The sequence below is a fragment of the Necator americanus genome, chromosome II, assembly GCF_031761385.1.
Source record: "Necator americanus strain Aroian chromosome II, whole genome shotgun sequence".
Classification (NCBI taxonomy): Eukaryota; Metazoa; Nematoda; class Chromadorea; order Rhabditida; family Ancylostomatidae; genus Necator; species Necator americanus.
Window position 1 is genome coordinate 10405637 of NC_087372.1, and position 25619 is coordinate 10431255.

Sequence of the window (25619 nt, forward strand, 5' to 3'; positions counted from 1 at the left end):
GTGGTACAGATTTCAGGTAGTCTACTCTTGTCTTATCCAGGCGCACTATATCCTGAAATTACTAGACAGGTGAGCGACTCACACCTTCTCTGTGACGCCATCCTTATCTTCCCAACAGATGTGAGTTCGCCGGACTTCCGCTTTTTGAGCTTAAAGGCATGTGGGTTGGTGCGGGTTTCAGGTGGACTATGCCTGTACGAAGTCGTAGATTATGGAGAAGGGTGATTCCGTCCATTCCTTCCTAATTGCCGTAAAAAATGGCCCGGAAGATGCGGCGCCGCACAGGGCTGGCGCGCTCCAATCGAACTCCTTGTAGGAAATAGTGCGCCAGAACGCCTGAAGCAGTATCTTCCTGGCGGTTTTTTACGGTAATTAGGAAGAAATGGACGGATTCACCCCTCTCTTCATAATCTACTATCTCGTATACGAATACTCAACTTGAAATCCGTACCATATCAGATTCGTGGAGTGATACCTTTAAGAGTAGAAAATAAAACCTAGGAAGTTAAGAAATAAAAGTAAATTCTCCACACATTTAGTACAATTTGGCTCAGATTAAAGGCTATGCCAAACGATTTGGAACAAGAAAGAAAAACCACAAATTAAGTTTTGCCACGAGGTTGCCTAATGCTCTTTAGGTTCATCAAGAAAGACTGATTAGTACGAATATTTGCCCTAAAATATTAAGAAGAAAATGAGATGATCTTGACGAGAAAACACAGAACAACAGGACGAAACTTTTCTAATTTCTGTCTTCATTGGAAGAAAGGGGTGCAGGCATTGAATAAATGTCATACGACCCGCATCGAATGTTACCATGGTTACAGAGTTATTTGGAATTCGAGCGTTCTGTTGTGAATATTCGGACCATTGACACTACGTATCCAACAGTAAAGGCAGCTTCAATCCTTGATTTGGAGGACACAAAAATTCTGCACAATAAAACCACCAAAACAACGATTGGAACAACGTGCTTTGTGGTGTTATATTGCTATATTGCTATATATGAGCGGTTCCTGGGAAGCTACGCAGCGATAATTGCCATTAACATTTGCCATTGGCATATTGCCAGAAAGCGACCACAGACTTGCAACGTTAAAGGCATCACCCCACGAATCTGAAGTGGTACGGATTTCAGGTGGAGTATTCGTATACGAGATCGTAGATTAAGGAGTGGGGGTGATTTTGTCTATTTCTTCCTAATTGCCGTAAAAACGGCCTGGAAGACACGGCTTCGAGCGTTCTGGCGAACTTTTTCCACAAGGAGTTCGACTGGAGCGCGCCAGCCGTGCGCACACGCGGCATCTTCTGAGACGTTTTTTACGCCAGTTAGCAAGAAATAGACGGAATCACCCCTTTCCATAATCTACTATGCCGTATACGAATACTCCACCTGAAATCCGTACCACCTCAGACGGGGTGATGCCTTCAAGTGAGTGTTCCATAACGATGACAAATTAGTAAAGGGATGGCGTTGCATGGGAAGGGAGGATGGCTGTGCGAAGTGTGCTGTGGGCAATAGTGAATGGAGGATACACTGATAACCAGGGAAAAATATTATGCAGTACTAGATAGTTGCATACATTACAAAATATTAAATAAAGTTCCAAGCGTAGAACAGTAACATGGAAGAATCAACATTTCCTTTTTAAAATGCTCAACGTGTTGACAATACGACAGTGGAACCACACAGGTTCGAAACCTCGCCGATTCTAATCTATGCAAAAGAGATAGAAACTTTGAAGCCACTTCTACAAGACGAACAGCTTGATTGGACGTAGTTTTCCGCTGTTTGAAAGTGGATTCAATAGCATTTAAAGACCAAAAATATCAGATTCTGGTCACGGTGTTAGGTCTGGGAGATCACGAATCAGTTCGTTGGAAGAGGGCCTAGAAAAATTTTTAAAACGCTTTTTATGAGATAGTCACATCGCTGTTTTTGAGACCTTCTTGTACTTTTTAGAACTCGAGTGAAACAATATTCAAAATTTACCGACCTTTTTTTGGATTTTTTGCAATAAAATTTTGAGAGAACCAGACAGGAAGGCCGGAAAGGAAAAATTCTGCACATTAAGGTTTTCTTACTCTCTCTGCAAAAATTTATGGGTGATTTATTAGAAAGCAGCCCTGCTTTACAGGGACGGTGGAAATTCCCAAAATCTCGATTTTTGCTCGCGTGCCGAAAAGTGGATGATCTTGAACAACGTGTCAAATGTCGGGCCAACTTAATTCTATGCATATCCGTATGTCCAGTTTGTTGTAGGTATGTTGAAGCCGAGGATATTCTCCCCCGGATGCTACATCAAACGATTTCCATGGCCTAGTCATTTTTCCGAATTTTTGGGAAAAAGATAGGAAAAATCCCATTTTGTCCCCTCTAAATTCAAAAAATGAATAGGAGGTCCAAGAAACAGCGTTATGACTCTTTTGTAGAGCAGATCTTCTTCTCCGAAAAACCACCCAAAGTATTTTTTCCGGCATATCTTATTACGAAGATAGATATAACCTATACATTGAATTGACAGCAACTGACTGTCGCAGCAACGTTGGAGGAGGAGAAGAAGAAAAGCGGAGGGTGGGAGGTGGAGGAGGTCGCATTTGAAAGGGTCGTGTCTCACCAACAGACTTGACCCTGTTCAAAGTTTTTTTATTTTTAAATCCAATTGCAGACCTGGAGATGCCGAATATAATGCTATACAATAACGCGCTTAGTGCGTGTGTGTATATGTGTATGGGTACATATGCTTGCGTGTATTCGCCTTTGCCAGAAAGCAGAAATATGTTGTGAAGCAATGAAGAATATCAATTCAATCAGGGGCGAGGGAAAGGCTAATCAAGCGCCGCTCCACAAAATTTCATTTTGGTGATCTCCATACTGAACATCAGTCGGATCGAGGGCCTCCTTTCGCTTTTGACGATGATTTCAATTCTATCATCGAAGCAGTTCATAAAATTGTGCACAAAAGAATGTGGAGGAACTCGGCAAACCTTAGCTGGGTCAAAACGACATGAAGCACGGTGCAGTTGGGTAAGCGGCAGCGCTCCAAGCAACGCGGAGTTGAGGTGGGACCATTGTGAGCTGGAGGGATGAGAGACGCTAGTATGGGATCGACCCGCTCAATCCTAACCGCTGCGCTCCACCGCACCGCTTCGAGCGCAGCCGCTTACGTAATTGCGTTGTGTTTCATGTCGCCTTGATCCTTTTATATCTATTTGGAATGTGTGTGTGTGGAACGAAGTATCCGAGGGCAGAAAGACGAATCCCATGACATCGAATTGGTGTGTCAGTGTCAGAAAGCGAAACTCGCTTCAGAAACTGGAAGTAGGTATTTAAACAAAGGTTTAAACAGCACGTAAACAGTTTACTTTGTCCGACGTAGAACCTTAAATTTGTCACCTTCATTTTCGTCATTCTTCTGGTTCTTCAAACTTTCTTTTCTGACAGCTGAGGAAGTACAAAAATTTGAGCGGAGCGATAGCACCACGCGGATATCCGCTAACATCACGGCAACGCGGCTACTAAGGCTCTGACGAAGGCGACAACGCCGAAACGTTGGCCGTAATAAATTTGTTAACAATCTTGGCTGTTGCTTAAATTCGACTATCAACATATATTTGTCATTCTGCAGTCAGCACAGTTCTTTACCCGAATAAAGATCATATGCGTTCGATTAAGGCAAGCGAGAGGAATGAGGAGAGAAGAGAAGCAGAGAAGAGCTGTGTGTCTCCGCAGACGCGTCGCGGTAGCAATATTTTTGACACTGACCGACTATGCGTTCTGCTAAATATGTGATTTGTTTTTAAATGAAATTTTAGAGGAATGTCGTACACAATACTTTGAATGTATCAAGGTGATTTAATGCATGAGTTATAGTCGGTAATGGATGCGCTCGAAGTGGCTCCGGTGGAGCGTTTATAGCAATTAGGATTGAGCACCACTCATCGCTGTAGTTAGGGATGGTCCCAATTCAATCCTAATCGCCAGCTTCATCGCGCTGTTTGGAGCGCAGCCTGCGCGGAGATCCATGTCGCTTTGACCAGATTACATCGCCTTTTTACATTAACCTCATTCCCTGTTATTATCAATGCCAGACACATCGAATGGATTACAACTCTACTGAGTATGGAAGCTATCACTTGCATATGATTTCAAGTACCATTTAAAAAGAGAGACCTTTGCGGTGGGGTTCATTTGAGTCTACAGTCTGTCTCGGGTGCAATTGGCGTATCCTAGATTGGGTCAATCCTCTTGAGAGGAGGCAACGTCGTCGTCGATAACCTCTGGTTGACCATCTGCTTTGTGATACTTGAGTGACAGCATAGAGACGAAGAATTCAGTTGTGACGTCGAAGAAATCAAGTTGATGAAAGCTCAGTCTAAAAGAAAGGTATATTAATTGATGTCAAACGTGTTCAAAGGCAACCACGATGCTTCTACTGATATAGAGCAGAAAAGAGAGCAGTTCGGTTAAACAGAGCTGGAGCACGTTGCGTTCATCCGATTGAACACCGTCAGCGTTGACTACGGTTTGGCTGACCGTTTCAGACTAAGCATTTCATTGTCTGGATGCCCTCGTACTTAATAAGTGTTGATAAGTACTGATTGTGGATGGGTCGATTATTACGATAACGATTACTCCATTGTATGGATGATGATTGTATGGATGATTTCTCGCAGTTTTTTCTTTTGTTCAGAGTGGAACTGGTTCACAAGAATCTCGCCTTGCTGTGATCTCACCGGAAATTGACCGTGCCATCGATTCTTATGTGGATCTTGTTCTATTGATGGGTATGTGCGATATTATTTAGTTGTATAAGCTTCGAATGACGCTACACTTGCAGGCATTGAAGGCATAAGAAGGCAATACCAAGAAATTGCTTCATACCGGACCCCTGACTTCAAATTTACTGCATGTGCAGCAAATCCTAATAGAAATCGTTATAATGTATGTGAACTGTTAACAAGGTCCTCCCATGAACTTCCCTAACTATTGGTTGAGTTAACGTAGAAAAAACACGTTAAATAGTGAGTGAAGCTCTTCAATGTCAGCTACGAAAAAAATCACACTTTAAATAAACGTTCTGAACTTCAGACCAAAATTTAGGCATGAATCGGTTAATTATTGAATTTAAAGGCATCACCCCACGAATCTGGGGTGTTGCGGATTTCACGTGGAGAGTTCCTGCAGGGTCGTATATTATGGAGAGGGGGGTGATTCCTTCTATTTCTTCCTAATTGCCGTAAAAAAGGGCCCGGAAGATGCGGAGCGTGCACAAGGCTGGCGCGCTCCAATCGAACTCGTCACAGAAAATGGCGCACCGGAGCACTCGAAGTCGTATTTTCCGGGCCGTTTTTTACGGCAATTAGGAAGAAATGAACGGAATCACCTTTCTCTCCATAATTTACGACTCCGTATAGGCATAGTCCACCTGAAACCTGCACCGTCCCAGATTCGTTGGGTTATGCCTTTAAGCTCAAAAAAGCGGAGGTCCGGCGAACACGCATCTGTCAGGAAAGATCAGGAAGGCGTCACAGAGAGGGTGTAAGTCGCTCACACGTTTAAAAATTTCAGGATATAGTGTGCTTGGATAAGACAAGAGTAGTCCTTAGACAAGATGTACCACCGTGTACAGACTATATCCATGCTAACTGGGTAAAATTCGATAAACACGACCGGGAATTCATAGCAACACAGGTGCCTGCTTTACTTTGTGAGAAAAATCCATGTTCTTCATGTCTTCCTCACTTAGGGACCATTGGAGAACACAATAGGTGATTTTTGGAGGATGGTTTTCCAAGAACAGTGTCCAAGCATTGTGAATTTGACAAGGGTGAGCGGGAATGGAATTTTTACTTTATCTTTGCGCACCACACACAATCTCACTGTTGATTGTAGTGTGTCGAAGATACAAAAATAAAATGCTCTGCTTATTGGCCAACAGAACCGGGAAAATTCAACACATTTGGGAAAATTTTTGTTAATACGAAAAAGGTGAGTTGAAAAGCAGTTAATAATACACGAGCGAATACCTGATAGCATTAAAGGTGGAAGTCGAGGAGAAATTCATGGTCTACACTATCGAATTGGTCCCGGAAGGATGTTCAAACTCACATATCGTCAAGATGATCCATATGACAAACTGGCCTGATCGAGGCGTTCCGCAAAGCGGTCGTCACGTTCTTCGCCTACTGCGTAAAGTCGTGGTTAGAACGTTATAACAGTCATTAAATAACGATTCTAGTGCGGTCGAGTACCAAACTGCGGTACTCGAAATTGCGTACTTCCGATTTATTATTATTTATTTAAGATTTATTACCATTTACTTAAGATTAATTTAATTATAAAGACGACTAGGTTCGAAATCCACCGACCGATAACATTCAACTATCAAAAGCAAAAACAGCAGCACCCCTTCTGCTTTTAGAGTTGTGTAAACGTTTGAGCTCGAACCGGCGCGACAGAGCTAGCGGTTACGATCGGGGTAGGATCCTCCCTATCCTCACTCATCTCAGCAGTTTAAGTGTAGCTAGCGATCGTCCTTTCCGGATCATGAATCTCGCTCTGAAACGTCGCTTTGAGCGCAACCGCTTGGCAACCGCAAATACACTAGGGTTCAGCTACCACCGAACTGTATGAAAATAGTATCTGTTACATTCAGGCTGACAAACTCGACTGCGGCCCCGTAGTGATGCACTGTTCCGCTGGCGTTGGTCGTACTGGATGCATCATTATGATAGACGTGATTTTACGGAGACTTTTCTCCGGTAAACCAGTCGACGTCAGTTGTTATTTTATTAGAGCATTTGTAGAAAAAATTTTTATCTAGGAAATATTAATATTTAGATGGTGGAAATTTTCAAGAAACTCCGTGATCAACGTGCACATGCAATTCCTGTTGATGTTTTATACGTATTTGTGGTCGTTAGTGTAATTGACTATATAAGGGTATGCATGCATGTTCTGTTGCAAGATTGTGGACCTGGTAGATACGTTACCTGGTGTCATCCCCTTAAAAGAGTTAACCGAATCTTTACGAGACTTGTCGTACGGCAGCTCAAAAAATGGGGTACTGTTACCAAAGATTTCACGCTCTCCCTAGGTGGTTGATCTATTTGGGTTGGGATCTGGCGGTGCGAGCGGCAACATTACCTTATTGCAATATCTGGGTGACTTCTGTCACGTAACTGACCTTGTTATAATTGTACTTACTGTAAATAACTGTGTGGCTCGTACGTGCCCAAAGCGTATACCGAAATGTCCGACTGTATTTGGTAAAAGCATCGCCACCTCGATCAGGTGGCAATCACACTCGTATATGCGGCCCTTTAAAAGGGGATGAGGAACGCAACTAGCAAAATGCGCCATACTAGCCACCGAACTCTATTGTAAATTGTTTGGTGCTTGGGCTTGGGCTTGCCATTACAGTGATAACGCTGGCCACACGGTTCCAAATTCTCTAAGAAGAAATTATATATTGTAAAGTTCTACCAATAACACTTTATTGCTAAGGTTATTACACGATAGAATAACTGAATTCGATACCAAGCCGCCCTCGATCATTGTTAGACGAATATGGTATATTGCACGGAAGATAGTATTATTGTCGACGAAGCTTCTTGCCGCTAACGAGAGTGGTATTTTCACCCTCATACAGTCCTCGCGAGAGCACTCTTATATACAACACAAGAAGGCGTTGAGAAATGTCGAGCAGCGCAGAATGTCAGCATTTCCCTGCGATCAAGGTGTTAGATCTCTTATGAAATGTCGACAAAAGTACTGATGGAAAAGAAATCTTATTTTGACCATTTTGTATTGGAGTTATAGCCTTGTCGCTGTTAGCGATACCCTCAATTACCTGTAATTTTTCACATTGCAGGCAAAATTGCCGCAGAAGTACAAAGATAAAACACAGAGATTCATGGACGAGTACAAAGCGCTACTGACGCAAGAACAGTGGTCATCACCGCAACAGTGAACAGTAAAAAATGAAGAAAGCGATACGTATTTGTAATACGTGGAATCGTACACGACAATATTCCAACAAATTATCATCAATGAGCTTTGAATTACTGATTAATCACATGTTTGCTGCAGTTGGTATAAAGAATAAACGCTTTTTAATGCTGTTCTTTTGTTCTCAAAGGCAGCATACTAGAAAATTTACGGTGTTGAGATATCCTTTGTCTGTGCACGTGCGCTAAATGTGCGTATGCGTGCGCTCAGGGGGTCGGGCATTGATGTATCACACGAAAGGCGCCATAAAAAAGCCGTTTAGACAGACGTTTGAACATTCAAAATAAAAAAAAAACTAATATAAAAACGGATACTTCCGATTTTTACCTTCTCTATTTTCTTACTTTAGCTGCTCGAAAAAAAAGTGAGAGAGGTCTTGAAAAATCAGAGGCACTTTTAAATAAATAGCTGACGACTTTTGCAAATGGGCAATAGCCCCATGCAAGCTCATAGAGAGAATGTCTTCATTTCTTTGATAGGCGTTAGATTCTTGAAAAGAAACTGCTTCGAGGTCATTGTGAATCTAGTAGATGTTTCTTGTGATACGAGTGTGATATTTAGCAAAATTTAATTCATATTCTGCAATAATAATATGCATGCAATAATGATAATAATAATAATAATAATAATAATAATAATAATAATAATAATAATAATAACAATAATAATAATAATAATAATAATAATAATAATAATAGTAATAATAATAATAATAATAGTAATAATAATAATAATAATAATAATAATAATAATAATAATAGCAATAATAGTAATAATAATTAATAATAATATGCATGACTAAAAGAAAGTGACGCCATCAAGACTAACTTCATAGAGCTTCCGAGGACTACGTTGCTTTCAGATATCTCGGTTCGGTGATCACATCCGATAGCAAGATTCTATGTACAGTTGAATCGGTAGAGGGCTGAAATGGAAGAATGAACTGAAAATGCACCCGCCGGTGGGCTGTGTGACAAGAAGATTCTTTACCCCTTCAAGTCAAAAGTACATGAAACCGTCATTTGACCTAAAGCGTTCTACTGCATAGAGTATTGTTCCGCGAACAAAGAAATGGGATGGCATTTCGAAGTGGTAGAAGTAAAAATGCTCTGATGGACGGTTTACGTCACTCAACTCGAAGAGATCCGTGACAAAGATATCCAGCAGAGAATAGGCATGGCTTCGATGCTCGTAGAAACCTGTGGAATTTGCCTCCGATAGTATGATAACTTCCTACAGGGTGATAACTACACTCTGCGTAAGATCGGAATGGACCTAGACATACCCAGAATGCGCGACTAAGTGGACGGTTGAAGCAGCGTTGGGTTAATGTGATTTATGTTGACATGAAGATGGGATTTACCCTGATCAACCTAGAGAATAGGATAGAATAAACAAAAAAGTGGCACAAAATTTCCTGCGAGCGACTACTTATTCGATTTGCAACACAAAATAGGATTTTATATAGGGATGACTAACTGCAAGACATATTAGAGTAAGTTCATTTTCATGTCCACGGATCTCCCTCACTGGAGGGAACACAGCCGATTAGTCGCGAGGCTACGTGGCGCGTCACCAGGATGCGGATAGGGGGCTAGTCGAGAACCAGATGCGACCTTGTACTCACCCTGAGACGCAGGTGGATTGAGGGAATAGAGTCCCTCTTTCTGCTGTGCCAGGATCGGCTCAAAATACTACCGTATCCCGCACGTCGGTTCTGCCAAAAGCCTGCAACCAAGTGGCGCAAGAGAGGCGGTTTGGAGTCGCCTCCAACAAATAAGCTCCACTTGTCTACTCCGGGAGAGCGCAACGTTCTCCCAAAACTCATGGGATTAGAGGGTTGGATCCTCCTCATGAGTTTTAAATTTTTATGCAAAACACAGTAATGGAAAAGAATCTTCTGATTCTGAGAGAAAGCCTGCTAAGATAGCATCAGGAAAGATGGGGTTGCAAGAGTCATGTAGGTTGCCGAAACGGGAAAGGACTAGGATGACGATCTGTACTTATAACGCTCAAACCTTGCATCGGATGCTGCCATTGAAGATCTGATGATGCAAGTCAGAAAGTTTAAGTACGACGCCATAGGGCTGACCAAGACGGGCGACGCCATCCACTGAACGCCGTATATGACGCTGGAGAAGAACTGTTCTTAGAAACGTGTGACAGTAGAGGAGTTGGTGGAGTTGGAGTCCTCATCAACACGAACATGGTAGTAAATATCGACTCTTTCGAACAACTTACAACCCGAATCGGACGTTTACGGATGAGAAAATGCCGTTCAACACCAGCTTTGACAATCTTCGTCGCTAACGCTCCAACATCAAGCTACGAAGAAGAAGTCGATGCTTTCTATATGGACCTGGAGAAGTTCTACAGAGAAGATCATACCTTCTATAAGGTCAAAATTGCCGATTTCAACGCCAAAATTAACCCCCACAAGAACGCCTGGAGAACTTCACATCGGAACCCATGTCCTTCAAGGGAGGGGTGCAGGGAGAGAGGCATTCCGAGTTTATCATGACGACTAACACCATCCATGGGAACTCGCAATTCCAGAAGCCCTCCTCTCTACGCTGGACGTGGGAGTCATCCGAGAGAGATAGAAGGTATCATAATGAAATTGACCACATCATCGTCGCTAAGAGGTTTTGCCTAGCGGATATCGCTGTTGTACCAAAGTTTTATGTGGAGTCGGAGCATCGCCTTCTTCGAGGAAAATTAACTCCCAGAACTGCCACCAACTGGAAGCCCTTCGCTTCGCTTGTTGGCTTTCGGGAAGGTATCGTCATGGACAACACAAGTGTGACGCAAGTGAAAGAAGGGATTCGAAGTTCACTTCTACGTCAACGATCGAAGATCAGAGACGCTGCCCCATATGTCAAGGAAAGCAAAGTTAGGCGGGACGGACACGTGATGCTTTTCAACGTCAATCGTTGGACCAGAACCGTAAGCGACTGGATTCCACACGACGTCAAACGCATCGCAGCATGACCGCCAACCCGATGGTCAGACCTCTTTACGAAGTCCCTCGAAGAAAAGTGCGGCGCTCTTCGAGTTGCTCCCTAGAAGAGATGCCACTGGACAACACTTGCACGTGATCGGGTCAAATGGGAGTATTACTGGTGCCCGCTCGAGCAAATCGATGAACAACGGGAGCACAGGTGATACGTCTCATCGTGTATACAGGATGAGACGTGATGATCTCCCATATTTTAAAGCGCTCCAAAAATGAAAAGAATCTACACAAGAAAGTTTGATATATTTTTGGGAAACATATGAAATCCAGTTTTATTTAACGGGTTGTGCAAATTGGTGGGATTATTACTCCTACTTCTTTGATGAAAGTGGTGCAACTGAGAATGGTGATTGGTGCGCAGAAATGTTGGAGACTTTTTTGCGTTTCAAACTAGCCGGTTCGGATTCCGAGCAGGTAGTGTGATTTCTACAATTACAGTGCCAGACCTTGCATAGCATGACGCTCGTTAGGAGTGCTAAATGGAATGTTCCACGAGTTTCTCAAACGTAAGACGGAGAATGACCAGCACTATCACCGGATTTAGACCCATGCGACCTTCTCCTTTGGAATACCTAAGGAAAGTGTTTACAGACATCGTTCCCAATCCCTCTATGATTTGAAGTGTGTGTCATTATTCCTCCATGGTCGAAATGACGGAGGGCTCTCCCTTTGATGAAACGACTGTTCGTTATGATATGCATGTGCATAATTATATGCTTTTCAAGTGATACGCCTAATTGATAGTCATTTCCACCTTTTAAAGTCTCATCATTGGTATTGAAAGAAGAATCATTCTGCCATACGTTTCTTCAGTAGCTCTTTTGCTTCCATCGCCTCTCTCCACTCAGAATCAAATGGTTATCTGAATAAATACTCGAACAATTTTTCGGTTCTGAACATTTTAAAGATTCAATTGGCTTGACATTGTAGAAACCAACGCACGAGCAGTTGTTTGTTAACAATGCGTCTTATAAAGGTAATAGAAAAATGCGCACAATGCATCTGTGGGGTAGGTGCAGGCAGGGGAGCATCTCTTGATTATTCGAGTCATACCAATAGGAACGCTGACGTTGGACGATGAAGACATTGCTCACGTTCTAGTGGAACGGCCTTGTTCCCACGCCTTTCCTGCGTTGCTGAGGGGAAATGAAAAGTGAGAATCTTGATACTTGTGAGCAACATCTAACCCCTATTTATTTGTGGAGAGATCCAGGCATGATCAATTTTGTAATACTCTGCTCTTAATAATATCAATCTCCCGGAGCATAGAAGGGTCATAAAGTAGAAAAAGCTGGTTGGTTTGGCCAAGGGAATCCGCTTCTTTAAAACCATAAACAGCATACCAAGAATCTGACGTGAGGAGGAAATCCGCGTGAAAATCTAGAAATGAGGTTGTAGAATGCGGGATCGTTTCCCTCATCGTAAGAAACGGTGCGAAAGACTATTTTTTTAAAATACGACTTCAGTTGCAACGCGCCACGTCCAAATGCGAGCGGTTTTGGATAATTGTATCTCCTCACCAACCGATTCAAGTGAAACCAATGAATAGGCTGCTGTGTGACCCGAACGTGTACACAGAGGAGCGTCTTAACGCCCCTCGAAGGAACTAAAGCGGTTCCCCCGCCATTTTTTACGACGATTAGGGAGAAATGAGCGAAACCACAAAGGATACGGCATTCTAGAAGCCCTTCTCTAGCTTTCCGGGAATTCCCACACCAGTGTCAAATTACTGGTATGCTGCTGCTTTTAACTGTCCAATTATGCGCAGTTATCGTCACAGAGGAACCTTATAGTTGTCCGGACGAAAGTTTGTGCGCTGCGCTGGCCACATAGACGCATCGCTGCCATCCGCGTGAACCTACCTGTTGTCAGGATGAAAATAAAATTTAAAGCGTCGTAAAAAAGCCACCAATTCGGTGATCTTCATCATCTTTATCACCTCACTTTGATCAGCGGCAATTTTTCTCGAGATTCTAGAGTACCGCTTTATGCGAGTATCTCAGGGGCTGGAGTGGATTTTCGTTCGATTAATTTACTGAAATAAACTCTATTTTTGCTAGTAATCAATAATAATTTTTTACTTTCAGGTAGAAGTACCAAGACTTCGTCTAGGATGAAAGCGTTGGTGTTCCTTCTAGTGATACAACAAATGAGCTCTTTTCTTATACCTAAGGAAGAAAATATAGCCATGAAGAACCAGTGTCTACAGCCCCCCACCATTGGTAAGACCGGGATTTTACATCTCCAATTTCCACCATCCTGGCTTTAAACTTGACACTTTAAGTTAGTCTGAACATTAACAAATCAAGCATGATACTTTTCAAATGAAACACTTCTATTTTGAAATTAAAAAGAAATCGAAATTTTCCATTCAAACAAATCTTTTCGAAACATAGAAACAACGAGTTTGATCTGAAAACGGTCCAGTTCACGAATAGAAAGAAACATATTCCGAATTTTTCACGATAGAAAGATAGAATAATTTAGGAAGATAGTGACATGAGAATTAGGGTTATTGATAGTCATAGGAATGCTTCTACTAGCCAAGCTTCTCTACTCCAGAAATTTTCTTTTGAGGATCTCCACAAACAAATTAAGGACTGCGCTCAATTTTCCCTAAATTCTTTCCTTTTATACAATCTGAAAATTCATTTTATTGAATTAATACCGAAACTAACAGTAGGATGTCTCCAGTTTCTTCTTAATTTCCCCCGTTCGTTTAATTTGTTGGTCATTTAATTTTTCAAAGATCCTCAAACGCCATCTCATCTTTAATAGCAGAAAGATGAATATCTATCTACCATTTCCAAGTTAATTAGCGATGATTTCAATTCAGGAAAAGAGGCCTACGCCAATAAAAAAAACCAAATAAAAAGGTTAACTCTCTTGTATGAGTACAGGAGAGCGAAAATATGCTAGAAATAAGTAATAAACTTTTTCTTTATTTAACAAATTCTCTTCTCAGAGGCTATAACTCGTGTTGGCCCTCGAATACAGATCTACAAATATGTACATACTTATACATGAGTTAAGCAGAAGTGACTGAAAGCTAACTCGTAAATGCGCTCTTTAGATTACTTCAATAAGTTCAAGTCTATTGGTGGACGACAAGTACTTGGGAACGAATTTCCATGGTTGGCGAGTATTTTTCATAAAGGAAAGTTTTCTTTTTCTTGTATCAGTTAATGTTTTTGGTTAGTTTTTACAAAAGTTAAGAACGATACGATGAAACATGCACCTAATCTCATCTAACGGTTATGTTCTGTTACGATATCCTCAAAACCAATAATGACAAATAAAGGTGTCATTCGCTTTTTGAAATTCCTTCTCTTCTTTTCTCACAGTATTCAACAGCAGCGTATCGCGAAATTGACGGCGCTGGGATCTCTCCACGCATAGACAGGTGTATTGGTGTAGTTCAGTTCCAGGACGAAATAAATTCCTACAGTGTAGTGGTGTTCAAATTTCACGTCGCCACATACTGACTGCTGCACATTGTGTGATTAAGTTCGATAGCAATGAATACAAAAAAGTGTGCGAAACACAGGATTACTATGAGAAGTACGTTCATGGACATTTACTGTCGTGGTTCAAATTCCCTTAAAAATCCAAAAAAAAAATCGTAAAAATTCCCCACTTTATTTCTAGACGTGATCTACTGAGCCTTGATAACTTTTATATATATGTCGGTAGCCGCTGCAATCATCCTGTAATGTGCCAGTATGCATACAGTCCTCAGAAGGTGCGCAAGTTTCTCCTAGGGTTTGTAGTCCAAGATCGTGAAAGTTTTAGCAGTTCCCTTAAAATGTTACAGATTCACACACACAAACAGTGGGGAAAATGCGATGGGTCTCTGGATTTGGCTATCGTCGAATTGGATGGGGATGCTGACCCTCATGAGACACACCCGATTTGTATGCCTAGCAAGGATACGCCACTATCAAAATTCTTAAGAGCTGCTGGAATCGGATTGGACAGTAAGTGGTAGCGGGGATCCTCTTTTTGGGTATAGAAGGGAAGGGCAAGAAAGGCAGAAGAAATTAGGAAAGGACTAAGCAACATTCTGTCCGTTATTCTTATTTTCTTAATTTGTATTCTATTCCTACTCATCTCTGCAGTCCAATTGCAGCAAGCGAGGGTCCCGTCCCGATCGCAGCCGCTTGCTCTACCACGCCACTTCGAGCACTGCAGTTTACGCAATTGCACCAAGCTTCAGATCGTTTTGACCCGACTACGCTTAACCTTGTCTGGGATATTTCTTGGGGTTTGACCAGTCCCTACTATTCAAAATATCATAGTGAAACATGTTTCCGGGCCAGATCCGACCTAATCGATTATGGTCACCCACTAATCGATGATGGTCACGTGCTGACAGGTGGGGACGCCTTCGGCAAAACAAAAAAAGTACAATAATAATACAGGATATGATATGAAATAGATAGTATCCTAGGCCATAAAAGTCAAGTGTTACATGTGACTAAGTTCTTGTGTTTTTTTTGTTAGCTATGTTGTCAGTTTTCTCCTAAAGATACTTTTACGGTTTTTACTCGGTTTCAATGACGTAAGTAAATATGAAGATGAGTAAAAGAACAGGAAGCAGGCAGATGCGTTACAACGAGGGACAGAAGCGAGAAGAAAAAGAAAGACATTTGAAAGGATGAGTGCATTGCGATGACAAACGAACTGGCTCGAAACCAGGGTCTGTGCGAAATTTGATCGAGATAAGACGGGCCGTTAGTTCCTTACAAAACACTCTTGTGACTCATAGTTGTGGTATGTGGTAGTCTGTTGCGGTACCGGAAACAGCAAATAAGGTAAGCGCAAACCGATGTGTTGTTCCTTGTCTTCGCCTACAATCTGAATATTTTTTCATGGAGTGATGAAGCGCTTGAGAGGATAAATCACTGATTGCTTTGATTTTCCAGGATCTAACGAAGGCGATAACGCCGAAACGCTAGATTGATCACAGAGTTCACAACCGCGCAAGCGGCCCTGTGTGGGCAGCCTAAGCCCGCTTTCGATAGACGACTACGTGTGCCGTCATGAAAAACGCCCGGAGGAAAGAGTTAACAGCCACCATCGGTTCGGAAAGGACAATTAGGAAAGAAGTGACGAAGAGAGGGGCGAAGAGAAACAGAATGTCACTTTTCAAGGGGAGAAGAGGCTGTGGTTTACACCACAGGTAATGCAGAAGTACTAGAAGTGAAATAATGTTCAACTCGCCTGATGAAATGTTATTTTTGCCAATAAGCAGGGGTTTGAGGAAGCTAGGAGTTGCGAACATGTTTCTTACATATCATTTCCTCAGCCTCGCTCTCTAGATCTGCTTCTATCTGGTGTACCAGGTTGGCCGTCCAACCCCAGTCAAATCGTTAATAATGAATGTCGTTTATTAGCAGAGATTCTGCATTAAACACTTTGAATTAAGACGACGAAGAAGAGAAGACTAAGACGACATCTCAAGGCGGTGTTCTTATCCTTTCATACAGGTATAGTGTCAATTTATCGACTCCGGAGGGAAAAAGGGCTTGGTTCCCACCAGGGCGGCTTCGACCCATCCATGTATCGTGCAGTCATAGCTGGAACTCTTACTATGCTACATCCATCCGAAGGGAATTTTAAGCAACAAAGAACTAAAAGAAGCTAATTTTTAGCCACTTCTCCATTTGGTTTGTATTCCCGAGGTCTCCAAGTAATTTCTGTCGCTCTGAACACCACGAAATCGAACGATGACCTCATTCGGACATGGAGCTCCACCGCATCCCTTTGTTCGGTAGGTCAAAATAGAAGAATAAAGAAAGTATATCAGGCTGAAAACATCAAAGACATAAAAACGTGGTCTAGTGCAAAAATTGAGTTTTTCAACCAAATTCCCACTCTTCATGAGGAAATTTTGATCTCCTTCATCACTTTCCACTTATCTTCCTTTTTTGAGTACCCATACTCTTGCACAGAGATTCAGAAGCATCTAGTCATTCTATCCTTTTCGTGTTTTTTTGCTGTACTATTTCTCATTAGTTTTTATTAAAAAAGGCTATAAATTCAGTTTTTATTAAAAAAGGCTATAAATTCGAATGACTGGAAGGCATATATGAGTTTTTTTGAAAGTAATTTTCTCATATCTCCCCTTCAATTCCTGACAACTTCCTATATGACGCTGCAGACATTTCGAAGAACGAAAAAATCATCTGGTCTTCTTTACGCAAAATTATATTATTTCAGAATAGAAGTTGGATAAAGCTTTGTAGGGTGACAGCGGAGGTCCACTCTTCCAACACAATTCAGCAGGAAAAGACGTGCTTATGGGGATAGCATCCACAGCGACAAGATGTGAACTTCGCCTGCTAAGTAAGCTATTAATGATTAATTTAGCAATATCTTACAACAACTTTTTTCTATATAGTAATAACATAGCAACTTCTATAACTCGCGATCAAATTAATTCTGACAATAACCTTCTTGATTTTGTGAGAAACTCGGTTAATTTCTAGAATTTCGAAACAAGACAAAGATTCGGCTAGCAACATCCATGAACGTCCAAGCGGTGTAGAATAACTTTGGAGATTTCTCCTTGTATTTTTCTTAAAGAAAAGACTCCATAAAAGCTATAAAACTAGGATGGCAGTAGAATATCTGCTTCATTGTTACTTTTCTAAGAAACAGTAATGGATGAGATGCATGCAGATTTCAATCTTATGCAAAAAATAATGCAACACCTCGTAGCAAAACACATTCTTAACGTTTAGGTTCTTTAGTAAAACGATCATACTTTGTTATTTAGCAAGAAGAAGTTACTTTGTGGATGTTCGCAACCAGCTTGAGTGGATTTGCGAAGTAACAGGTGATGAAAAAGGTGATTTTGACTACACCCAAATGTGTTAAATGTTCTTCCAGGTGTTTGCTCTTTGTAAGACACGAAAATCCACTACATAATCAACACCTTCTCGAGGAAGTTCTGCGATAAATATTCTGGTTCATGTCTTTAATCTACTTCGTTCCACGTACCACTTCTATGTATGTATGTTAAAGAAAAAGATGGGAAGGCAATTTTTCGCGCAGGCGAAGCAGTTAACCCCAAAATCGTAGAAGAAGTCCGTAAATTATTCTAGCAGATGGGAAAATCTAAACTTTTCCTGCATATCCAGAAAATATGTAGAAATGTGGATCAGCTTACAGAAAAACCTCAACTGTGATACTTTCACTACCTCTACGGAAAAGGAATGTCAGAAATACAGTTATTATTATTATAATATATATATATATATATCCGCTCAATCCGCTTGGATGTGTCAGCACGTTCACTTCAATCTAGAATCGTTTGAGGTTTACGAAGGTGTGCACGATAACTTACGGGACTAACCAGTGTATCAAATTAGTTCTTTTATCCTCAAGTCTGGTTTCCCAAAGAAATGAAAGGCTCGGTTGGCACTAGGGCGGAATCGAATCTCCGATCAGTCATGCTGCAGACACAGCGGAACCTCTTACCGACCGTCACTACACCCCGCTCCCAGACAAATTAAAAATACATTTATTGGACAATTTCACAACAATTCCGAAATTTTAATTGATGCCGATGCTTCCTACAATCGGCACATTCGATTCCCTGCGCACCATACCGGCCATGGTTGACGAGGTTGAATACACGTCTCTGAATAGGTTTATACTTCCCATGTTATTCAATCTAGCATCTGGACGGTGGCTGTTGATTAATGTACCTGTTCACAGTGTATCCGCAAACGCTTTCTACTTGGGCGAACTGTTTGACGCTAGGAGCGCTCCAGTATCCGAAAGAAACGAAATCGTTGAAGTTCGCTCCAGTTTCCCCACTCACCCCGCTACCGTTGACGTTCCAATACCTGAAGTCAGTTAATTATAAGAGGGAGAAAATCAGTACGGACCATCTTCACTTACCATAGCATAAGTCCATTTGCCGCACCGCTAGCTCCGCTTGTGATTTGACTCCAGTCATATTGATTGGTGTAAATACCAACATTGAGACCATATTGCTGCAACCACACATAGAATTAAAGGCAGTATGCCATGGATCTTACGTGTTATGGATTTCTCATGGAAAGCTTTTAAACGGGGTCGTAGATTACGGAAAATCACGTGGTTCCGCTCATCTGTCCGTGATCGTCGTAAGAAACGACATGGGAATCGCTCTGGTTTCTACGAGGTGCGTTAGAGCGCTCTTCTATGTACACGTTACGTCCCCCAATAGTCTCTTCATTAGTTTAACTCGAATAGAGTAGCGAGGAGACCTTATTAGACCCTTATCCAATCGAAGCCTCGTTCATTGATGCAGCGCGTGCGGAAGTGTGACGCGTTGCAATGCAAGCCGTCGTAAAAAGCGGCAGCTTCCGTGCCGTTTTTTACAGCACGAGATTACGGAGAGATAAGCGGAACCACTTGGTTTCCCACAGAATACGACTCTGTATAGAAGCTTCCTATGCAAATCCATAACACATCATATTCGTAGTACGCTGTCTTTAATAGGAATAAACCGACAGAATAAAAGACGATCAATAGTTATCTTTCGCACTAGGCTGCTTAGAACAATGTTTTTATTCCTAGCTCAGAATGAGGAAGGCAGCCTATTGAGTTTACGAAAATATGTATGATGTCATGAACCTCTTGCACTTCTTCACATTCTTCAAACACTGAAAAATAAAAGGCCGAGGATCTCATCACGCAGAACGCATAAAAGATTTGCCTACTAGCTGAGTCTGACCTCCTCCTTTTAAGAAATTTTGTCTATCTCTGAAGCAGTACATTCGCAAAACTCATCAGAACATAAATTAAATGGCGCCTTTTACTCCGAACAATACTTAGAACAGCAAATTTTGTAGTGGTAGAAACACAATAAAATATTACAGCGACGTTCGCGAATGTTATTACGGCTAACGTTTCGGCGTTGTTGCTTTCGTTAGAGCCTGGAAAGTCAGATCTTTTGTGGTATATCCTCTCAAATGCCTCATCCAAGACATTCTAAACCTGTGCGGGTTTTCCATAAGGCTGATCATAACGCTCCTAGATGAATGCCTAAAGTGCTCTATATATCGCTGGTCGGGACATTACAACAGACAGGTCAGGTTTTCGGCCATGGGGCAAAGACTAGCTCCCACACTAGCCACTGCATTCGTGTCCAACATAGAACAACTCATCCTGGAACGGAAAACCGTTCCTGTACTGGCGTTACATTGATGACTGTTGCATTGTATGTCCCACTCAAAACGAGATTGACACTTTCGAGCTTCTAAACCAACAATCCCCTTATATACTTATACTTCCGGTTTACACGGAAAAAAACACTAAGAAAATTGGCTGTCCTAACCGTTGTCCTTAACGTGGAAACACAGTGGTCCAACGGTGAGCAGAAATTACGATGGTTTCGAAAACCTATTCGTAAAAACGCATTAGTTCACTGTCTTTCCGCTCACCCTTGGAAAACCAAGAAGTTCAAAGTTATTCGGAACATATTTATTTAGTAGCCGTAAGGGTGACATCTAATGTCCAGGAGCTTATCGATGCGGTTAACCTAGCGCAGCGAATCACAACTTCAAATGGTTAAATTGGTGATGTACCTCGTAGACCAGGTCTTATTGTGCAGCGAGATTATGCCATGGTGGATGAGTCCAAAAAGATCAATTTCTGCTTACAGGCCAGTCTGGTTAGGTGTGGCCTCGATGACCAAGTGAGAGTTGTGGAAATACCTCCCACAATACTCAAGAAGCTGTAAGTCCGAAACAGACTGTACGATCGCATTCGCCTGACTCAAAACTGTGTAATATACCCATTTGGTAAGGCAGGCGACACCATGGTTCCTGGTGTAGTTTATTTGATTTCGTGCAAAAATGCGGCGTACAATATATTGGCGAAACAGGGCGACCTCTTTGTGCTTGTATTAAGGAACATCTAGATGGGATTAAACATTCAAACGCAGCAACCCCTTTCGGAACCCATCGCAGAAAATGTCATGAAAATGTTCCTTTCTGCATAGTTGCCACGATCCTATCGTACGAACCCTAAATTGTTCTTCGAGGAACATTAGAGGTGTTTTGGATAAAAGTTAAAAGTCTAAAAATGAATAGAAAAGAAGAGTGTATAACCGTGACCAACGAGCTAGTTCTGTATCAATATCTATCCTTCGCGTATCCTTTGCGGGTTTTTGATTTACGGATTCATATGCAGGTCATTAGTAGCGATTTTATCACGCGGAGGTCCGCTGTTATCACGGCAATGCGGCTATCTAGGTAAGCACAACGATTTGGACTCTTTTGGTTTCGATTTTGGATGTAGCATCCAAGGGAATGATGACTTGTTTTGGATGAGGCATCTGAGAGGATATATCACAAATGATCTGAGTTTCCAGGCTCTGACGAGGGCGACAACGCCGAAACCTTAGCCGTAATAAAGTTTGTTAACAGGCTCTTGGCCGTTGCTTAAATTTGACTATCGAAAAGTTGCAATCTCTATGCCAAGATTCAAGGAACGTCGAACTTTCGCACTTCTGAAAGATTACAACGGTGCTTGCAAGATGGGGACCAGTTCTCGCACCAAAATTTTTGAATAAATCACAAATATCGCCCACCTTTGCTCTACTGATAATGCTATTGATGAAGTTGATATTTGTTCCAGGATAGCTCCAGTTGACGGGTGACGTGACCTATACTGAATAATTAATATAAATCACTAAAAACAGAATTTTGTTATATGTTATTGTTATTTTATTACAAGTGTGAAGGAGTAGGTAGGAAAGAGAAACCGGTGCATTTTTCAGAGTTATTTGGAATTACCTGGATCCAAACACTTCGGATAACAATGTTGCATTTTTTAAGACCATTGTAGAGCTCATCAAACTGCTGAGTACCATTTTTTGACGACGTTATCAGCGGAGTCATGTAAACTTCAGTCCCAAGACCGGCTTAAAATAATATAATTTGGCCGTTTAGATTGTAAATCGAATCGCTCATTTAAGGCTCTGAAGAAGGCGATATTGCCAAAACGTTAGCTAGTAAAACTATTTAACAACCTCGTGTACTGCATATCAAAACCAATACGAGAATTCTTCTGGTTAGGGCAGTTTTAGTTCCCTTTGTTACGTACTATATTCATACTATATATACTTATAGTATAGTAGTATTTTTTGAACAACTTCTAGGAAGTTTGTTAGCGCTAAGGTGAATACTAAAATATATACCATTATAGGCGTTGTTGATGTTCGAACAAGCATAGCTGTCTAACACTCCATTTCCTGTTGCTGCATAGCCTCTAAACATTATTTGTCAAATGAACTACGATAGCCAGGAAGTCTTATAATCGAATACCTGATAAATACAGTTGAATATTTGTTTGACTTAATGCACTGAGCTCCAGAAAGCGTTAGCTGCGCCGACAGATCCAAAGCGTAGGCGTAGGTGGTGGTGGCCTAGAAGCAGAATCGAAGCTTCGTCTATTGTAGTACAAAAAAGTAAAGATTGATTAGGAATAGTGTTTTTATCTCAAACATTGTCTCTGCGTGCAGTTGTGTATTTTTTGTCGGGTTCCGTAAAATCGATAAATAAGTGTTTCATTTTAAAATTTTTGGTTTACTCACGAGTTTTTGGTTTGAAAAATGCATGATAAAATATTTCTTTCGACGTTCAGCACAAGAAAGAAACAAGGAAAACTGTTGTTGGATTGTGAATAAGTGGTTTGAGGAGAGTTTTTCTAAGTTCAACGAAGGCTTAACCTACAAAACCCTTACCAACACTTGAGGAGTTAGCATTTCTTGCACAACTGGCCCAGCGAAGATCACAGAGATCAATGTGCAAATTAGAAATGTCGAACGCATTCTGAAAATTGTTCACAGTAATTTTTATAAGGGGTGCAATTAATTTCATTATTTTTTTGTTTGCTCGAATGTATTACCCGAGAATAGATAATGATGTATGATCCGATATGCAGGAATTTGAAAAAACTCTAAGGCTACGAGCAGAAGTGAAGCGCTTGAGTGAAAATGGTAAAATTTGTACGCATGTCAAAGAAATGATTCAGCAACATGTTGCTGATTAGGATAAGAAAATCCAGATTTTTAGAGAAAAAAAGTTCCAGAAATCACGTCAATACTAGTCAGTGAGCATGGATCCTTTAATACAACAAATATATCAATAGCATTTTCGGCGATAGGGCTTATCTCCCGAACAACAATGAAGCTCGACTCGAACCGGAACTCCTGTCCTGTTACTGCCCACGTAAAAAAAGCTCACTAAACGAGTACTGTAGAAGCGGAAGCTGGAACAAGGACGCATTTTTTTGTTTCTGCACTGCAGTTTCGTAAAAATGCGATTACGGTACCCGCTTAGCAGCACACACATGAACTCTCAAGGATTGCAAGATTGAGGGCATGAAAGAAGTTACAAGGAAGTTGATCCAGCCCCTGTTTTTGTTAGGAACCTCCATTGTGCGTATTAATGTTGAGACTTAACTTTGTTCTTTTAACACATCTGTTATTATCTTTTATCACATCACTTCTATTATTTTCAATTTTCGACGAATGAGCAAATAATTAATTGCTTTGCTTGAAATGCTTCTATAGAAAAGGGTCGCTTATGCTGCAATCGCTCATCGACACTGAACCGATACTACTCAAACTTATTCTTTCAGAATTCTTATAAAATTACGAGCAATTGACCACTTATGCGTGTACTTTCCGCAAAATGGTGTTGTTCACAACTTTTTGAAAAATGCTCAAAGTCAATTTTTGTTCTGAAAAACAACAGAAACAACGAATTATTCTTTCTCTCCAATCTCTATCGTTGTCTGGACTCTTTCGTATACCATTCTTTCTTACTCCCAAGCTTATTCACGGATACACAATTTTCTGCAACTCTGTGAATGTACTATTTTACCAATTTAAGCCCTCAGCTTAGCTTCATTTTTCAAGATTTAACGATTTTGTCGCTTGTATTATTTCAAAGTGTTCGTTCTAACCTTATTAATGAAGTCCACTTTAGACAGATCGCTAAAAAAAATTGACCAAAAATGACAATGGGTTAGCGCACGAATGTATACAGTCATTCAGAGCTACTACGAATGTACTGTACACTGGTGAATCACGCAGTACCACATCTGTGCAAGAAAATATTTTTTCCGACTCATCCATATGGTTTTTGATCCCAATTAGGTGTCCTGGGAATCGCGGGTTGAATGACTTTTTTGTTAGGAATATGAACGAAATTTTTTTTATTGGTCCTCCCTCCATAACACGAATAAAAAAGATTTTGTAGTAAGTTGTACGAATGTTCACTACGATAACGATTTATGATCCGCGTCATGAAGTAATAGTCAAAACTTTTTTTTGAGCATACATGTACTATCAGTCAAAGTTTGCATTTGAAAAAATCGTCTTTCCATTGTGTCGCAGACGGGTGTACGGTGAACGTTTACCCGGTGGGACCATGGGCTATTTCGAGCCAGGCGTAACTGCGCTGCGATTTAAAAGTATGTACGTCGCGCATTGAGCCGTTCTCACCATCCCACTCCAAGATCAGTTCGTTTTGATCTGATTTCATTTGCTATTTTCTTTTCCCTTAATCCTCTGGAATCTGACTCTGTCAGGATGTGGACGTGGCTCCTAAGACAGCAAATAGAATCATCCGTTTTTCTTGGTACCTTAGTTGCCATAATTCGGGCGGCGATAACGGCTTGTCAGCGCAATAAAACTGCCATTACAGCAGCAGGTCAAAGAACAATGCACCTAAAAATGTCCCAGACTATCGGTCTTGTCTGATTAATGAGTTAAAGGAAGATTCCTACTCTTCGTTCATCGACGCCTCAGATATTTCTGGCGAGAAATAAATTTGGTGAGACTCTCGTAGAGTATTTTTTAAGCGTTGCATATGGTTATGACCAACGGTGACAAACGAGTTGGCTCTGCATCATTACCCTGGCGGGTTTTGAACTACGGTGTCGAATGCGGGTCACATCCTAATTAGTAATAGCGGAGCAGCTCTATTACACGGTGGTCCTCTAACATTGTGGCTACTCGACTACTGAGCCAAGCACAAGGGTTTGGGATCGGTTACAGATGTAACTCCCTATGAGAGCATAACTCGTTCTGACTGTGACATTTGAGAGGATATGTTCCAAATGTTTTGACTTTTTCTTGAATCTCACGAAGAAGAAGACGTCGAAATGTTACCCATAATGAAGGCCGTTAACAATCTTGGCTCTTGCTCCGTGTAGATTATCGATAAACAAGTGGATAGGTCTTGTTCCTCCCTAATATTTGTAGAAAACTGGTGCTTAAGTAATTCACCTTACCGACAAGTATGTCTGCTTCTTGAGTACTCGTTTAATTCCCTCGCCATTGTCATCCAAGATGTTCGCAACTTTCGTGAGACGTTGACGAGATCCGTGAGCCGTATCTAGCTGAGCTTTCATTTGGTGTATCCGTGTAGCGGACATATCATCCCATCTCGTCGCCCGTCTCTCTCGAGGGCGTTAAGCATCTCTTGGGATCCACTCTAGCGTTCTTTTAGTTCATCTATCGTCGATTCTTCTCATAATGTGGTCAGCCTATCTATGCTTTGGTTTCGATATATATTC

At 41.3% G+C, this 25619-nt stretch overlaps 3 protein-coding genes across 6 annotated transcripts; 2 read left to right on the forward strand and 1 right to left on the reverse strand.

Annotated features, from left to right (window-relative positions):
- Nucleotides 1-4363: 4363 nt before the first annotated feature.
- RB195_017392 (uncharacterized protein) lies at nucleotides 4364-11005 on the forward strand (the record flags this gene model as incomplete). Of its 3 annotated transcripts, XM_064184376.1 has the most annotated exons (12): nucleotides 4364-4387; nucleotides 4695-4788; nucleotides 4842-4945; nucleotides 5573-5695; nucleotides 5751-5831; nucleotides 5897-5992; nucleotides 6046-6204; nucleotides 6660-6779; nucleotides 6845-6946; nucleotides 7878-7972; nucleotides 10100-10412; nucleotides 10496-11005. In XM_064184376.1, 12 exons carry the CDS (start codon nucleotides 4364-4366, stop codon nucleotides 11003-11005), a joined length of 1821 nt encoding a protein of 606 aa, XP_064040255.1. The 3 variants fall into 3 exon arrangements, with proteins under 3 accessions (XP_064040255.1, XP_064040256.1, XP_064040257.1); XM_064184374.1 differs by lacking the exons at nucleotides 10100-10412; nucleotides 10496-11005 and having other exon boundaries at nucleotides 7878-7976; XM_064184375.1 differs by lacking the exons at nucleotides 4364-4387; nucleotides 4695-4788; nucleotides 4842-4945; ... (6 more) ...; nucleotides 7878-7972; nucleotides 10100-10412 and having other exon boundaries at nucleotides 10484-11005.
- A 2138-nt stretch (nucleotides 11006-13143) lies between these two features.
- RB195_017393 (uncharacterized protein) lies at nucleotides 13144-17941 on the forward strand (the record flags this gene model as incomplete). Its single annotated transcript, XM_064184377.1, has 9 exons — nucleotides 13144-13252; nucleotides 14104-14164; nucleotides 14484-14591; nucleotides 14679-14772; nucleotides 14845-15007; nucleotides 16685-16803; nucleotides 17279-17378; nucleotides 17812-17871; nucleotides 17925-17941. The coding sequence occupies 9 exons, from the start codon at nucleotides 13144-13146 to the stop codon at nucleotides 17939-17941; spliced, it is 831 nt and encodes a 276-aa protein (XP_064040258.1).
- A 649-nt stretch (nucleotides 17942-18590) lies between these two features.
- RB195_017394 (uncharacterized protein) lies at nucleotides 18591-25478 on the reverse strand (the record flags this gene model as incomplete). 2 transcript variants are annotated; one of them, XM_064184379.1, is made up of 8 exons in its annotated part: nucleotides 18591-18678; nucleotides 18746-18886; nucleotides 18942-19036; nucleotides 21622-21696; nucleotides 21827-21954; nucleotides 22231-22301; nucleotides 22358-22458; nucleotides 25335-25478. In XM_064184379.1, the coding sequence occupies 8 exons, from the start codon at nucleotides 25476-25478 to the stop codon at nucleotides 18591-18593; spliced, it is 843 nt and encodes a 280-aa protein (XP_064040259.1). The 2 variants fall into 2 exon arrangements, with proteins under 2 accessions (XP_064040259.1, XP_064040260.1); XM_064184378.1 differs by lacking the exon at nucleotides 25335-25478 and adding an exon at nucleotides 22777-22863.
- Between the last annotated feature and the right edge of the window lie 141 nt (nucleotides 25479-25619).